Source organism: Penicillium griseofulvum (genome assembly GCF_001561935.1).
Source record: "Penicillium griseofulvum strain PG3 chromosome Unknown contig_13, whole genome shotgun sequence".
Taxonomy (NCBI): Eukaryota; Fungi; Ascomycota; class Eurotiomycetes; order Eurotiales; family Aspergillaceae; genus Penicillium; species Penicillium griseofulvum.
This window is the reverse complement of record NW_024467434.1, coordinates 275,347-291,545: the sequence shown is the minus strand read 5'-3', so window position 1 is coordinate 291,545 and position 16,199 is coordinate 275,347. Positions and strand designations below refer to the sequence as shown.

The window sequence follows — 16,199 nt, the reverse complement described above, 5'->3', positions numbered from 1 at the left end:
TTGAGGCCAATGCATTTGGATAGGACAGTGGGGCCAATCTAGAGAAAAAGAGCGTTGCGTGGATGAGGCTGGCGTATTGCGTTTTATTGAGGTGCCCTTATGCTCAGGGTTTGCTCAGTGAGCAAGTCGGAATGCTCACCGATCTAGGGCGCTCAGAGTCGTGCTCAGATCTACTCAGTGAGCAAAAGCGACAAGGGGCTGAGCACTAAAACGGAAAAGGAAAGCCACGAGTCCACGACCTGGTAGAGGAAATCTATAAGCGATGCAGCCTTTAAAAAATCTAATTTGTTAGGCATGAATACCGCGATTACCGCCCTCAAGTACAAGATTAGCTGTTCCAACCCTAACTGTCTTTCCTACCATTCATGGGACACCAATTAATGGTAGATAGGTTCTGACCTTCTGCCCTAGTATCCCCTCTGATGGGTGTCATCAGAACACAGAGCAGTCAATGCTAGTCAAACTTGGTGATCAGCATTGGATTGCTGGGAGATCATGATTTCACTCGAGCTTATTGTGGAGTCCAATTTGAGATTGATAACCTGTTCCAGACAGTGGTAGCATTGGAAAAATGCCATCTTTTGAATCAATGGTGGTATAGGATGGAGAGGGATTGGCAATGCCCTTGAGATACTAGCTAAGTAGGGAAGGCAGAGGAACATGTGAATTCACCGACCTGTGGTCCAGGCTTGGGAAACTGTGGTACTAAGTACGCTAAGCTATCTAAAGTTGTTCATAGATAAATATACCCTTTCTACTCTGTAGTATAGAGCGTGGGGTTCTCATGGGCTATGACTATCTTAGGACTGAAAATTTACACTGTGGCTGATATACTCCAGAGGTTCCTCGGTAAAGAAAACCATATCCTAATCTTGGTGGATTTCGGCTTGGCCGATCTACCCAATTAGGGATAGGCGATGATAGTGAAGTTTGTGTAATGTGATATAGGTTTTTATTGCGTACGCCACGTGTACCCTGAGATATAATTACAACATACCATACAGAAGTACAAAGTCGCAAGATTCTTTGATAAATAAGATCTTCACAAAAAGGGGCATTGAACCCAGCAATTAAGTTAAGATAACCCTAAGTCTGTACGGAGTACTCCGTATTTGACCCTCATTGACCTCATTGACCCTCTGTGGCGGTGCTGAAAGCTCGGGTCAAATCTAATAGTTCCGATTTTAGGCTCCTATCTTTTTGTTACTTTTGATGATACGCAATTGAACAGATACATAATGTAGTACATAATGTAGTAAGTACATTATGTATACATATGTACTAACTATACTAGAATTGTATACTCCGTAGCCTGTTGATTACTACGGAGTACTGCGTACACATAGTATCAATTGCTCTAAAAGAACGCTGATCCAGGGTGTACGTCACTGATCTGCGATCGCCGGAGAGCTTACGATCTCCCCTATTTTTTTTTTTTTTTTTTCTTTTCTCTTTTCTTTCTTTTCATTGGGTTCCTAAATTATAAATTAATTAATTTACCTACATAAAGGTGATATAGGTATGTAATGGTAATATTGTATCGTAATCCCAGCCACAGTTCCCCTTGACGCAAGCGGCTGGGCATTAGCTGTGACTTTGGTCCACTCCTCTTCTCTTGTTTTTCTCTTTTTCTTCAAGTCTATACCTTGGTATACACACACCAGGTTATCCCTTTCGACAACATCGCCATTCCGGTACGTTGCTCAGATGTAAGACGCAAATGCGTTCTTCCACCCCACCATCCCCCAGGTACCCATCTCTCTCACCCATGGATCGAATCTGACCACCCTCCTAGAACATCCTCGGCTCTCCCGATTCCCCCGACCTGAAACACAACACAAACCGGCGATATGGCGTCCGCCGACGCGGATAAGACGGGTATGAAGATGGAGGGCACCATTGAGGCCGCCCAGGAATTGCAGCAGGACCCGCAGTCACACGTTAACCCGGATGTCATTGAGGAAAAGGTCGTCAAGGAAGCCCAACAAGCCGGTTCTGCTGCATACCAATTCGATCCCGATGCCTCGCCTGAAGACAAGGCCATTGCTGCCAAAGAGGTATATTTCGTACAATATTCAAGTTTTGGCACCATACTCACTGTTGTGTCTTTTAGCGATTGCCGCCTAATTTTCACCACCCCCATCAACCACAGGGTGTCGCTGTAATTACGGATAAGGTGAGAATGATTACATTTCTCGGATGTGATGTCGATCTACATGCTGACCTTACCTAGACCGATGGCAAAGCCGACTATGATCTCCCCGCACCGGAATCTGCGACCGCTATTATGGCCGAGGAAGCCACACGAGAAGCCGCGGATGGGAAGCCCCTCGATGAGGATCTTCGGTGGGCACGCGACAGAACAGGTTGGGCCCCGAAGTTCGTCGATGAGAAGCTGGCGGCCGCTCTGAGCCAAGAAGGTACATTGCTGGATCACGAGACGTTCTTGGAAGGGAGAATCCCCGATAAATTCTTCGGCGACTGGTACCACAATTCTGGCATTATCATCTTCGCCTGTTTGGCCTCATGGATGGTTGCCGTTCTAGGCGGTGGTATAGGCTGGGTTCTTATGGTCATGGCAGCATGTAGCACCTACTACCGTACCTCCATTCGACGAGTCCGCCGAAACTTCCGTGATGATATTAGCCGTGAAATGTCCAAACAGCGCCTCGAGACCGACACCGAGAGCCTTGAGTGGATTAACAGCTTCCTCGTCAAGTTCTGGCCTATCTACGCCCCCGTCCTGTGCGACACTATCATCAACACCGTCGATCAGGTCCTTAGTACTTCTACCCCCGCCTTCTTGGATAGCTTGCGTCTAAAGACATTCATCCTTGGTACCAAGCCTCCTCGCCTGGAACACGTCAAGACCTACCCTAAGACTGACCCTGATACTGTGATCATGGACTGGAAGTTCAGCTTCACTCCCAATGATGTTACGGACCTGACTGCGCGCCAAACAAAGGACAAGATCAACCCCAAGATCGTATTGGAGGTTCGCGTCGGCAAGGGTGTCGTGAGCAAGGGTCTCGACGTGATTGTTGAGGACATGGCTTGCACAGGCTTGATGCGTGTCAAGGTCAAGCTTCAGATTGCCTTCCCCCACATCGAGCGTGTGGATGTCTGCTTCCTGGATAAGCCCGAACTCGATTATGTTTGCAAGCCCCTTGGTGGTGATACTCTTGGATTCGATATCAACTTCATTCCCGGTCTTGAGTCCTTTATCAAGGACCAGATTCACGCCAATTTGCAGCCCATGATGTACGATCCGAACGTGTTCCCGATTGAAATTGCTAAGATGCTTGCTGGAAACCCCGTCGACCAGGCTATTGGTGTGGTCGCGATTACTCTCCACGGTGCTCAACAGCTCAAGAACCCCGATAAGTTCTCTGGCACTCCTGACCCGTACGCCGTGGTGTCTTTGAACAACCGTAATGAGCTCGGCCGCACAAAGGTCATCCACGATACCGACAGCCCCCGCTGGAATGAGACCATTTACGTTATTATTAACTCCTTCAGTGATGCATTGTCTATTGCCGCATATGACTGGAACGAGTACCGCAAGGATAAGGAAATGGGTGTTGCTAGCTTTGCATTGGATAAACTAGAGCAGGAGCCTTCCCACGAGGGTATCTACCTGGAAGTGCAGGCTAGTGGCCGCCACCGCGGTGCCATCCAAGCCGATATTCGCTTCTTCCCCGTTCTCGAGGGAGGAAAGAACGAGGCTGGCGAGGCTGAACCCGCCCCTGAAGTTAACACCGGTATCGCTCAGTTCACCGTGGAGCAGGCCAAGGACCTCGATGGAAGCAAGAGTCTGGTTGGAAAGCTAAACCCCTACGGTGTCCTCCTTCTCAACGGAAAGGAAATTCACGTTACGAAAAAGCTCAAGCGCACCAACACCCCCATCTTCCAGAATGCTTCCAAGGAGTTCCTCGTCACAGACCGAAAGAACGCTCGTCTGGGTCTTATTCTCAAGGATGATCGCGACATCATGCAGGATCCCATTATCGGCCGCTATCAGATCAAGATGAACGACATGATGAAGATGATGGAGCGTGGCCAGCAGTGGTTCCACCTTCACGGTGCCAAGGACGGACGTGTTAAGCTGACTCTCCAGTGGAAGCCTGTCGCTCTAGGAGGCATTGGCAGCGCTGGCTACGTTGACCCTATTGGTGTTATGCGCTTCCACTTCAAGCGTGCGACTAACCTGCGCAACCTTGAGGCTATGGGCAAGTCCGATCCCTACGCTCGCGTGCTGCTTTCCGGTGTGACTCGTGGCCGCACTGTCACCTTCCGCAACAACCTCAATCCCGAATGGGACGAGATCGTCTACGTGCCTATCCGCAGTGCACGCGAGAAGGTTACCGTGGAGGTTATGGACGAGGAGACTATCAACAAGGACCGATCCCTTGGTTGGTGCGATCTCAGTGCCTCCGACTTTGTTCGTGAGACGGAGAGCGGTGAATATCAGATCGACGACGAGAAGCAGGAGATCGTCAGCCCTCTGAAGATTAGCGGTGGCTCTCCCAAGGGAGAACTCCACTACACTGTTTCCTTCTTCCCGACTGTGCCGGTCGTCAATCCCGAGGATGAAGCTGACGAGGACGAATCCTCAGAGCTCCCTGTTACTCCTGGTCCGGACACCACCGAATTTCCCAAGAAGGCTTTGCACGCGAAGTCTGCTAGCGTTGACTCGAAGGCTTCTAAGGCCTCCAAGGCTCTGTCTAACGGCGCTGGACCCATCACCAATGGAACCACCAATGGTGAGTCGGCTACTAACGGCCGCGCCAGTCTGGAAACTACTACATCCCGTCCAATGACTGGTGCCCAGTCTGAGACGGCCTCTGTGCGTTCGGTCAAGTCCATTCCTCGCACTTTCGTCAGTGCAGAAGATCTTCCTAAATATGGTATGTTTTTTTTTTTTTTTTATCTTCACGTCACTGATACAAAGCTAATTGCCGATAGAATCTGGTTTCATTGTGTTCAAGTTCCACGAGGGCCAGCTGGCTGTTCCCAATGTCCAGTTGGAAGTCTTGATGGATGATTACATGTTCCCCGCATATGTCTCATCCAAGATCCACACCACGACTGCTAAGTTCAGTGACGTCGGCGAGGCGTTCGTTCGTGAGCTCGAGTTCTCCAAGATCACGTTGCGTCTAGTCAACAAGGATGATCCCAAGGACTCTAGCGAGGAGCACACTGTCGCCAAGCTGACTGGTGACACGCTGCCCACACTGATGCGCATGTTGTACACACCCACTGAGCTGGTTCTCCGCTCCAGCACCGGCGAGGTGAGCAAGGTTACTGTTAGTGCCCGGTATATTCCGACGGAAATGAAGCTCGACCCCAAGGAGAGCATTAACAACATGGGTACCCTGCGCGTTGATGTTCACGATGCCGCCGAGCTTCCAGCTGCCGACCGCAACGGATATAGCGATCCCTTCTGCAAGTTCCGCATGGACGACGAGACCGTGTTCAAGACCAAGGTCCAGAAGAAAACCCTGCACCCGGCCTGGAACGAGTACTTTGAAACTCCCATCAAATCCCGCATCGGCGCCAACTTCCATGTGGATGTGTACGACTGGGACTTTGGTGACAAGGCTGACTTCCTTGGCGCCACGCCCATCGACCTGGAATCCCTGGAGCCCTTCCAAGCTAAAGAAGTCACCCTGCCCCTCGATGGTAAATCAGGTGCGATCCGCTTGAGCCTGCTCTTCAAGCCTACCTATGTGGTCCGCGCCCGTCAAGGCTCCTCCACCTTCTCCGGCACCTTCGCCGTCCCCGGTAAGATCGTCGGCGCTCCCGTCAAGGGCGTGGGCTTCGTTGGTGGCAATGTCATCCGCGGCGCTTCCTTCTTGAAGCACGGCCTCATGTCGCGCATCCACAAAGACAAAGGCGAAGATACCGCCTCCATCATGAGCAACATCGAGGAACCTGAACCCGTCCGGGGCGACCGTCTCACCCCAGCCGCCTCCCTTGTCGATGGCCCTAACGGTACCGGTGCCTCTTCTCCCAGCACCCCGCTGAAGGAACACAGCCGCAATCGCAGCACCGCCTCGCAGTTCGGCGACCGCCTTAGCGTCTTCGGTGGTGGCGGTTCTGGCGAGAAGGGTTCGGCTAACATCACTGTTGTCTCCGCTGCCAATTTCCCTACTGATACCAACCTCCGTGTCATCATTCGTGCTCAGGGTTCCAAGGGCGCCAAGGAAATTCACAAGACCAAGGCGCACAAGAACTCCTCTGGCACTGTCACCTACGATGACTCCTTCCGCGTCCCCAACACCACCGCTGACGCCCAGTACCAGGTCCGCGTAGTGGACCACGCCACCTTTGGTTCGGATGATGTCCTCGGCGAAGCGCCGTTCTTCGTTGATGACCAGGGTTCCGTGGCTGGACAGGATAAGACTATTACTGTTGGCGATGGTGTGGTTACTATTCGTTCCAGCTTTGTGCTGTCGGATGGTGGTCTGAGGCCTACTACATCGCACTCGACAGCCGGTGGCCCTGATGCCTCTGAGGGCGCGGGCAGTCCCGATTCACGAAAGATGCCCCGTCGCAGCTTCTTAAGTAAGAGATCTGTCAGCGGTGTTTAAATGCGTTATCTTTTGGAATTGCTTTGCCTGTTTCGGCTGAAGAGTATATGAAAATATTGAAATGCTTTCATGTTATTAATTGGTTTTCTTTTCTTTTTTTCTTTGTGATATCCTTTTTTCTCTTTTTTTTTTCCCCTCCCCTATCCAATCTGAATTGAATTGTTCTGATGGTCGGAATTGAGACATATCCTCCGTAGAGTGGATGAATGAAAAATAGCCGGGTAAAAATAGTCATCATTAGTTCGCGCCACCAAAAAAAAAAAAAAAAACCTGAAAACCGAGTCTAAGACCTGATGTCTCAGTTATCGTTATACTTCGAGTATATGGCATTTTATACGGAATACTCCGTATGGCCTTATTCAATATTCTCGGTTAAATTAAAATTTGCCTCTTTTTTTTCCCTGTAACTTTGCACAGCCCTGATTTGCGTGCTTAGGCCTCTTAACCTGTTAAGAAGGTTCTATATGTGTATGGAATATCAGAGTGTAGAGTAAAAAGTATAGAGAACAGGGTACTCAGTCCAGCCCTAGAGAGTAACAGTAGATAAGTAAACTAAAAGATGTCACAATTATTTTTAGATCAAACAGATTTATATTAACCTCATTTTAGAAAGCGTGGAGTCATAATTTTGCTTGTTCCACTTTGGACCGGAAGTTGATCAACAATTCTAGAAGAATTATAATCAATTAAAGAAACATTCTACCTGTATATTTAGTAAATAGTAGTACATCGTAGTATCGTAGTACATCGTAGTACTTACTATGTAGTTCTATTGTATATTTTGAAGTCAGGTGAACCAACTTATTCTAAACGTCTAATAGCACGACATGTAGGAGATTTGGATGAAACAAGGAAAAAAAAAGGAGGGAGAGCTTGTATTTTTGGTGGGTCTTTGGTGGAGTGGGAAAGGGGGTCTGGACGTGTGTACTCCGTTAGGGGTCTTTAGGGTATGTGTTGTACATATATGTTGTAGGGTAGTCTATAATATGTTTACGGATATTAGACTTAAATAGAAATATGTACAATATGTAGATAAATCCCGAGATATCTGTAAGTGGCTGGGAGAGAGCTGACGACATCGGGATGCAAGGAGATCAAACGGAAATGGAATAGACAGGGACTATATGATAGAAAAGAAAACGTGAACGGACATATAGAGTACATGATAGTATAATTAGGATATAATAATAGATATATATAAATATAATTAGTATATAATGTCTTATAAAGTGGTTAAATACATACATTTATAAGTACTTAAATAAAATAATCACGGGGTTTTTCCTCTCCCCCACCTCCCTTTTTTCTCTCTCTCTTTCTTTTATATCTCTCTGTGAATCTTCTCTTCCCCCTCATTACCTTTAGGAATTTATTACCTTCAGGAATTGATCTGTAAGTTGTGACCCGATGACGGCAGCTTGACATCTGCCCAATTGATCGCCAAAGTGGCAAACCCCTCCTTTTTCTGGATAGCTGTTTGAGCTTCTGTGAACACGTTTCCCTCTCTTTGCCTCTCTCTTTGAATCTTTATCACTGACCTCATATCCTTTTAAATAGACAACTGTCCCCCTCCCTCCAAATTCTATCCATATCTCATACCCCATAACTCATAATGGCCTCCAAGGCTCTTCCCACTCACCTTCGGGCCCCTGCTGAGAGCGAGGCCTTTGGTGGAAAGCACCATGGCAAGTCTCAGTCACACATGGTAAGTTGTGGTGAATTCTAGATGATCTAAATCTTCAAGCGTCGTTCTTCCCGGTTGGGTCGTTCCTGCTGTTTTTTGGGCATTTGTTGATTTAACTTTCCTGAACTTCGTGTTCGGAAACTTGATTCTCTTTTCTTTCCCTGTGATCCCTCCATATGTCTAGCCACATCGTATTCTGGGAGCTACTATTTCAATTGGTCTATTCTTTTCCTTACAATGGCTACCTTGGCTCCTCCTTCCTTTGGCCCAGAGCTAACCCGTGAAACCTCCCACCAGGCATTCGAAAATGCATCCACTAGCGTGGCCGCCTCACAAATGCGCAACGCCCTGAACGCCCTCGGCGACAGCGTCACCGACCCCAAGGAGAAGCAGCGTTTCGAGGCCGAGATGGACAACTTCTTTGCTCTGTTCCGCCGTTTCCTGAATGACAAGGCCAAGGGCAATGCCGTTAACTGGGATAAAATCGCCCCTCCCCAGCCTTCCCAGGTTGTTGGTTACGATGACCTCGGTGCTGATGCCTCCGTCGAGTTCCTGAACAAGCTGGCCGTTGTCAAACTGAACGGTGGTCTCGGTACCTCGATGGGTTGCGTCGGTCCCAAGTCTGTCATTGAGGTCCGTGAGGGCATGTCCTTCCTCGATCTCTCCGTGCGCCAGATTGAGCACCTTAACCGCAGCTTCAACGTCAACGTGCCTTTCGTCCTCATGAACTCCTTCAACACCGATCAAGACACCCAGTCCATTATCAAGAAGTACGAGGGCCACAACGTCGACATCATCACCTTCAACCAGTCGCGCTACCCCCGCATCATCAAGGACTCCCTCCTGCCCGCCCCCAAGAGCTTCGACTCTCCCCTCCAGGACTGGTACCCTCCCGGACACGGTGACGTTTTCGAGTCCCTGTACAACTCCGGCACTCTCGACAAGCTGATTGAGCGTGGTATCGAGTACATCTTCCTGTCCAACGCCGACAACCTCGGTGCCGTGGTTGATCTCCGCATCCTGCAGCACATGGTTGACTCCCAGGCCGAGTACATCATGGAGTTGACTGATAAGACCAAGGCTGACGTCAAGGGTGGTACCATTATTGATTCCGACGGCAAGGTCCGCCTGCTCGAAATTGCCCAGGTGCCCAAGGAACACGTCAACGAGTTCAAGTCCATCAAGAAGTTCAAGTACTTCAACACCAACAACATCTGGTTGAACGTCCAGGCTATCAAGCGTGTTGTTGAGGAGAACGAGTTGGAGATGGAGATCATCCCCAATGAGAAGTCCATTCCCGCCGATAAGAAGGGTGAGGCCGATCAGGCTATCTACCAGCTGGAGACCGCCGTCGGTGCGGCCATCCGTCACTTCAAGAACGCCCACGGTGTCAACGTGCCCCGTCGTCGCTTCTTGCCCGTGAAGACCTGCTCCGATCTCATGGTTGTCAAGTCTGATTTGTACCGTCTCGAGCACGGCCAGCTGGTCATGGACCCCAACCGCTTCGGTGGTGTCCCCGTGATCAAGCTCGGATCCGACTTCAAGAAGGTCTCCGATTTCCAGAAGCGCATTTCCAGCATTCCTCGCATTGTTGAGCTGGATCACCTCACAATCACTGGACCTGTTAATCTCGGCCGCAACGTCACTCTCAAGGGAACCGTTATCATTGTCGCCTCCGAGGGTAGCACCATTGATATTCCCCCTGGATCCGTGCTTGAGAACTGCGTTGTGCAGGGTAGTTTGAGAATCCTCGAGCACTAGATTTACGCTAGTTGTTTTGGTCGGATTCTTCCAGATCTGCAGTTTTGATTTTCTTTTTAACTGGTGCATCCGAGGCTATGGATTCCATGGAGTCAAAAGAAGTACTTGTATTACATTACAATAATCCAGCGTCTTTTTTCTTTCTTTCTTATTGGGTTTTTAGTCTAGACCTGACTTTCCCAAGTACTTGCTGCTAAGTCCTGAATGCATCAACATTTTCAAAATAATCTACATCGTAGTATGGTCACATCTTTGGCTCCTATGAATAGCCCCAACAGTATGTAGAATCCCCTAAAATACCTTTAAATCAAGAAATTGCCATGAACGATAATAGGCGGGTGAAAGTTCCCCATGATATCTTCCCAACGTCATTTGCGGCAAAGCCCATTTGCCCTAATAACCCCCCAAAGCAGTAAATTGTCCTACAATCATTCGAAACATATACCACCATGCATTGATCTTGTACAGTTTCAACTTTGTTTGTATATTGCGAGTACATACTGTATATCTCCTTTTACATATTCCTTTTTTTTTTTACATACGCTTCTTCACATATTTGAATTCTTGTCTATATATTTGATCTATATTTTCCATTTGAACAAAAGCAAAAGAAGAGAAGGGAATTCACTGCTCATGGAATATGAGTGGGAATCACCGTCGTCTTGTACCAGGTCCCTCTCCTTCCGAGGATGACCCGGAGAACTATCATGAACATGATGAAAATGGTAGTCCCCCCGAAGGAAGAGGTACATGGAAGAAGAGGGTTTCAACTGCTTGTCTGGCTTGTAAGAAGTCGAAGAGGAAGGTGAGACTATACATCTATCCCTAGATTTATATCAATCTAATAATATCAGTGCTCCGGCACATCCCCCTGTGCAAACTGTCAAACCTTCAAAAGAGTCTGCATCTTCGACGAATCTCTCGACCAACGTCGACGAGTAGCCGCAAAACGAACAGCAGATGAACTCTCCTACCACCGCGACCTCCTTTCAGATCTATTCAGGCTGGTCCGTGAAGCAAATGAACAAGACGCCCTTCATCTGTTGACGATAATCCGTCACAATGCCCCCGCTGACGAAATCCGCGCCTACATAAATGAAACACTCGCTTCACCTACCTCGCCCACATCGACATCTACTGTCAAGCAGGAAACTGTCGCAAAGCTAGAAGATATGCGCCAGCTCATCAATGTCGAGGGTACCAGTCCTACTTTCAGAAGAAAGGTTATGGATATCCATTACCTGTGTGACTCGGCGCCTTGTGAAGTACCGGCAGCGCCGTGGACGAGGGTTACAACGGATGCGGATCTGGTGTCGCATCTTGTGTCGTTGTATTTTGCGTGGGATTGGCCGTTTAGTGCGGTTTTGGATAAGGAGGTGTTTGTTAGACATATGGCTAAGGGGGTATTGGGATCTGAGTTTTGTAGTCCGTTTTTGGTTAATGCGGTGCTCAGTAATGCTTGTGTGGGTATTTTTCTCTTTTTTTTGGGTTGAGTCTTCTGCTGATTGGTTTAGTACTTCTCTGATTTCTCCGAGGCGTATGTCGTGCCTGGTGATATCTCTTCGAAAGGAAGTGATTTTCTTGCTGAGGCTGAGAGGCTGAGAGGTGAGGAGAGTTCGCAGCCTAGTTTAGCTGGGTTGCAGGGGACATTGTTGATGTATGAGAGGTTTGTATAACCATCTTTGTCCTGATTTGACGGTGTTCTGACATAAATAGATATGCAATGTCCCGTGAAGACGATCTGGGCTATATCATGCTGCATCAGGCTATCCGAATGGGCCAGGCACTGGGTATAGTCGGCAGCACAGGACCCAGAATGGCTTCTGGTGAGTTATCCCACGACATGGATATCTCATGCAAGCGCACAGCCTGGGGTCTGTTCAACGTCGACACGTAAGTGATCTTTATTAGTGCACACTCTTCGAGCTTATATTCACACATCCGCAGAATGGTCCACACATCATTCTTGCGTCCAAGTCTTATCGACCATGTCAACATAGCTCGTCTCGATATCAACCAGCCCGAAGATGAAGCCCTCTGGCATCCATACCCAACCCACCGCGACCCGCGCCCGTCATTCTTCAGTCAGTATTTCGACGAAGCATGCAATCTGTCGATAATAGCGCGTGATATATCGCGCAGCATGTTCGCAGACCATAGGAGTAATCCGGCCCTCGGTCCAATCTACCGTCAGAGCCGGGAGGATCTATACGACCGCATCCGTCGCTGGCACGATCTTCTCCCGGAAGACTTTGATATGCGATACAGGCCAGCTCCGCATATCATCTTACTAAAGTGAGTAGCATATAAAAATCCGTCTTGCAAATCCTCATACTCATCATATAGAATGCGCTACCACGCACTCATCATAAACCTCTTCAGTTGTATCTCGGAAGACGAAGTCCCATCCATACAATTCGAGCCCAAAACACCCGAAAGCCCACCGCGCCATACCCCGGAGCGAAAATACAACGCGCGGGAAGTAACTCAAAGCGCGGCGCGTGGTATCGCGGCATTAACGCGTCTACATCGACGCGAATTCGGGGTTAGTCGCGTGCACCAATTCGCGATGTACGCGATCAATCTGGCGCTGTTTACGATGCTTGAACAGGAGTCGTTTGATGTATTGGATGAGGATTTCCTCACTCTTGCCAGTGCATTCTCGATTGTTGCGAGTCGGTCTGCGCTGGGGAGAAATCTGTTTCATATTTTCCGACAGTCGGTGAGGGCGAAAGCGCAGGGGTATCGGATTCGGGAGGCGAGTTCTGTACCTGAGGAGTTGAAGGAGTTATTTGATGAAGAGTCGAAGGCGAGGGGGTGTAGTCGGTTTGATGAGTATGCTGATGGACTTGAGAAATTGAATCAGAAGGATAAGTATCATGGAATTGGAGAGGGAAGAGGATTGCAAGATTATCCTGGTCTTGGACTTTCTGATATGTTGGATCGATATGAAAGTCTTAGTCTTGGTAAGGATGATGTTTTGGTTGAAAGGTATCGACCTGTTGGATGTTGATATAGTATATAGTATATATGAATTTCATACAAGATAGATATTCAAGATATTCAAAAGGTGACACTGAAACAAGTTGAGGGAAATAAAAGACAAGGGGAAGTTTTGCCTGACGTCAAAAAGATCAGTGGCAAAGAGCATGTCTCTCCACCGATCAACAGTCGAATCCAATTGTTTTTCTTTTCGAACTCCGCATTTCTCTGAACTTCATCTTCTCTGAAAAAAATATCATTCATGTTGAATAAAATATGAATAATGATCCAAATTTCGAATACAACTGCATATCAAATGAATCTATACCTCAACATCCATATTCCACATTTATTCCACCAACCCAACCCCAATCATTCCAATATATGTCTACCCCGGACTATGGAGGGAGTTCTGCGCCGAAGGTAGCCATCCCTCGTTTAGCCGGCTCTGACACCTTAATACACGGGCGCCGACGGTCAGCGCGGGCCTGTGAGCCCTGTCGTCAGCGCAAGATCAAGTGCGATGGTGTCCGGCCATTGTGTGGACAATGTGAATACAACAGTCATACTTGCTCCTACGAAGAAGTCAAACGTGTGCGCGATCAGAAACGACTGGGTTCCTTAGTAAAACGAGTTGATACATATGAAGCCTTTCTTCGAGAACTAGAAGCCGAGGTCGACCTTCCCACCGCTCGAAAGATCAAGAAAGCATTGAAGGTATGTCAACGTCTAATAAAGTCCCCTAGCCTCACCCGAGACTTGGATCTTTTCGATCGGAAGTTCCAAGTTCAGACTCTGACTATTTGCCATTTGGCAAATTAAGTCCAAAAGTGGGAATCCCCCTAGAAAACATGACGACTCCGATTCTTCGACATCTATAGGCTCACTCGATGCTATCGACCAGGTCGACGAAGATTTGGATCGGAACGAGGACACTCGTGCTGCGGGCTTTTTTGGGAAGAATTCAGACGTCAATTGGATTCGCAAACTGGAAAGCGGCGTGGGCATGAAGAGTCCATCAGAACAAGTGTCGAATCCTTTCTATATGGAGAGTCACCATGATCCAACATCTATTCAGCAACAGCAGCAGCTATTGGAAAGGCAAATTCCTACTTCTATGATGGATTATCATTTAGACGGCATGGATATTCCATTGATTGAACCATGCGATCTATTAGCTGTGCCCCCGCGGGAATTAGCAGACCGATATCTTGACGCCTACCTGATCAATGTCCATCCGACATTCAGCGCAATTCGGAAGACGACTTTTATCTCCCAATATCAACAGTTTTTCAACAATGCATCGACACCACCTCCGAAATGGCTGGCCATTTTAAACATGATCTTTGCTATTGGTTGTCGATACTGCCGACTCATAGATAACCCCCAAAGCACCGAGGAAGACCTGATGTATCTGACCCGGGCGCGCCATCTCGGCTTGCACAGCAATGTGCTGTTCGAGCACACCGATCTCCAGCAGATCCAACTTGAACTCCTGGTGGCAGTTTACCTACTTTGCCTAGGCCAAGTCAACCGGTATGTCCCATTTCCCCATCTCCCAGCATCATACTAACTCCCCCTCCCTCAGAGCATCCAAATTCTCCAACATGGCCCTCCGCTCAGCCCTATCCCTCGGTATCAACCTCCGCCTAACAGATGACCGTACCAAAGATGCCGCCAAAGAAACTCGCGGCCGCCTCTGGTGGTCCATCTACTCCCTCGAACACCTCCTAGCCTCAATGACCGGCCGAGCCTCCTGCGTCAGCGAAGGCCTCTGCTCCGTCCCCGCACCCCTCCCTTACGAAGAGGAATCATTTAACGAACCCTCCGCCAAACGCCTCCTCCAAGACCCAGCCCTCCGCGAAGCCCAACTCCGCTCCACCCTCTTCGAATCCCCCAATCAACACCACTCCCCTTCATGGATAACCTCCTGTCCACCCTGTCCATCCCTCTTCTTCAACTTCCTCGTCGACCTAACCCTCATAACCCACGCCCTCATGAACAAAGTCTACAGCATCGAGGGTCTCCGCAAAGGCCCCAGCCAAGTAGAATACCACGTCCAAAAGTTCAGTCTTCAAATGGACCGTTGGCTCTTCAAACTCCCCCCCTTCTACCAATTCACTATCCCAAACGCCGGACCCTGGCATCTAAACCACCAACTAGACGACCTCACCATCCCATTCGTTCGCGAACGCGTCTGTCTAGCAATGAACTACTACTCCTCCCGAATCACCCTCTGCAGACCATGTCTAAGTCACATCCACCAAACCCCACGCCACACAGGCGAAACCCGGGGAAAACTCCGCACCGAAATGGCCACGAATTGTCTCCAAGCATCGTGCGCTCTTATCTCCATCCTCCCCACGAATCCGGATATGGCATGGTTAGCACGCGTCGCGCCTTGGTGGAGTATCCTCCATTTCCTCATGCAGGCCACTACCGCTCTATTACTAGGTTTGGCATACTGTTCCGGAGCAAATATGTCCAGTCCGGACCGTGTGAATCCACTCAGTCCTACCCCTTCACCGGGAGGTTATACACTGCTAGAGACGGATTTGAGTACGGCTGTTGAGGCGACGAGGAAGGCTTTCGCTTGGATTCATACCACTGCTTCTGTGGATCCGGCGGCGCGGAGGGCGTTTCTGCTTTGTGATGGGATTATTAGGAAGATTGCGCCTGGGTTGGGGATTGATTTGACGGAGTGGCCTGATGGGAGTTCTTTTGAGGGGTTGATGGGGGAGAGGGAGAGGTCTAGTGGGAATTCGAGTGGGAATGGTGGTAGTAGTGGAAGTAATGGACATGATAGTGGGATGGAGGCGTTTGATGAATTGGTTGATTTTGAAGGTGGTGTCTTTTAGGGACTTGGTGATCTCGATTTTATGACTATATAATACCTACCTATGCAAATACAGGGCTTTGCTCAATAGTCAATAGGGTGATAATATAAATGTAGTTATCCATGGCGACCACTACAAGTACCAGGCTAAAAGCCTTTGCACAATTGACAAAATGAGATTATAACCGAGTATGTACTAAATTGAGAACATTAGATATGTAAGAAAAAGGATAAAACAGGCTAAGTAAACAATAGACGGAAACTGGAATGCCTGAGATGCCAAAAAGCACACAACGCCATAGACCCACGAAAACACTTGCGACACTTCATGGGCGTAAATCGA

The 16,199-nt window shown here is 48.6% G+C and overlaps 3 protein-coding genes across 3 annotated transcripts; all 3 read left to right on the top strand.

Annotated features, from left to right (window-relative positions):
- Positions 1–1,850: 1,850 nt before the first annotated feature.
- On the top strand, positions 1,851–6,593 carry PGRI_092260 (uncharacterized protein; the record flags this gene model as incomplete). Its single annotated transcript, XM_040796939.1, has 4 exons — positions 1,851–2,057; positions 2,114–2,176; positions 2,234–4,907; positions 4,966–6,593. 4 exons carry the CDS (start codon positions 1,851–1,853, stop codon positions 6,591–6,593), a joined length of 4,572 nt encoding a protein of 1,523 aa, XP_040650369.1.
- Positions 6,594–8,205: 1,612 nt separating this feature from the next.
- On the top strand, positions 8,206–10,038 carry ugp1 (UTP glucose-1-phosphate uridylyltransferase; the record flags this gene model as incomplete). Its single annotated transcript, XM_040796938.1, has 2 exons — positions 8,206–8,298; positions 8,575–10,038. 2 exons carry the CDS (start codon positions 8,206–8,208, stop codon positions 10,036–10,038), a joined length of 1,557 nt encoding a protein of 518 aa, XP_040650368.1.
- Positions 10,039–10,678: 640 nt separating this feature from the next.
- PGRI_092240 (Transcription factor) lies at positions 10,679–15,878 on the top strand (the record flags this gene model as incomplete). Its single annotated transcript, XM_040796937.1, has 10 exons — positions 10,679–10,843; positions 10,893–11,416; positions 11,465–11,501; positions 11,553–11,704; positions 11,755–11,931; positions 11,986–12,333; positions 12,385–13,029; positions 13,584–13,737; positions 13,844–14,556; positions 14,609–15,878. 10 exons carry the CDS (start codon positions 10,679–10,681, stop codon positions 15,876–15,878), a joined length of 4,185 nt encoding a protein of 1,394 aa, XP_040650367.1.
- Between the last annotated feature and the right edge of the window lie 321 nt (positions 15,879–16,199).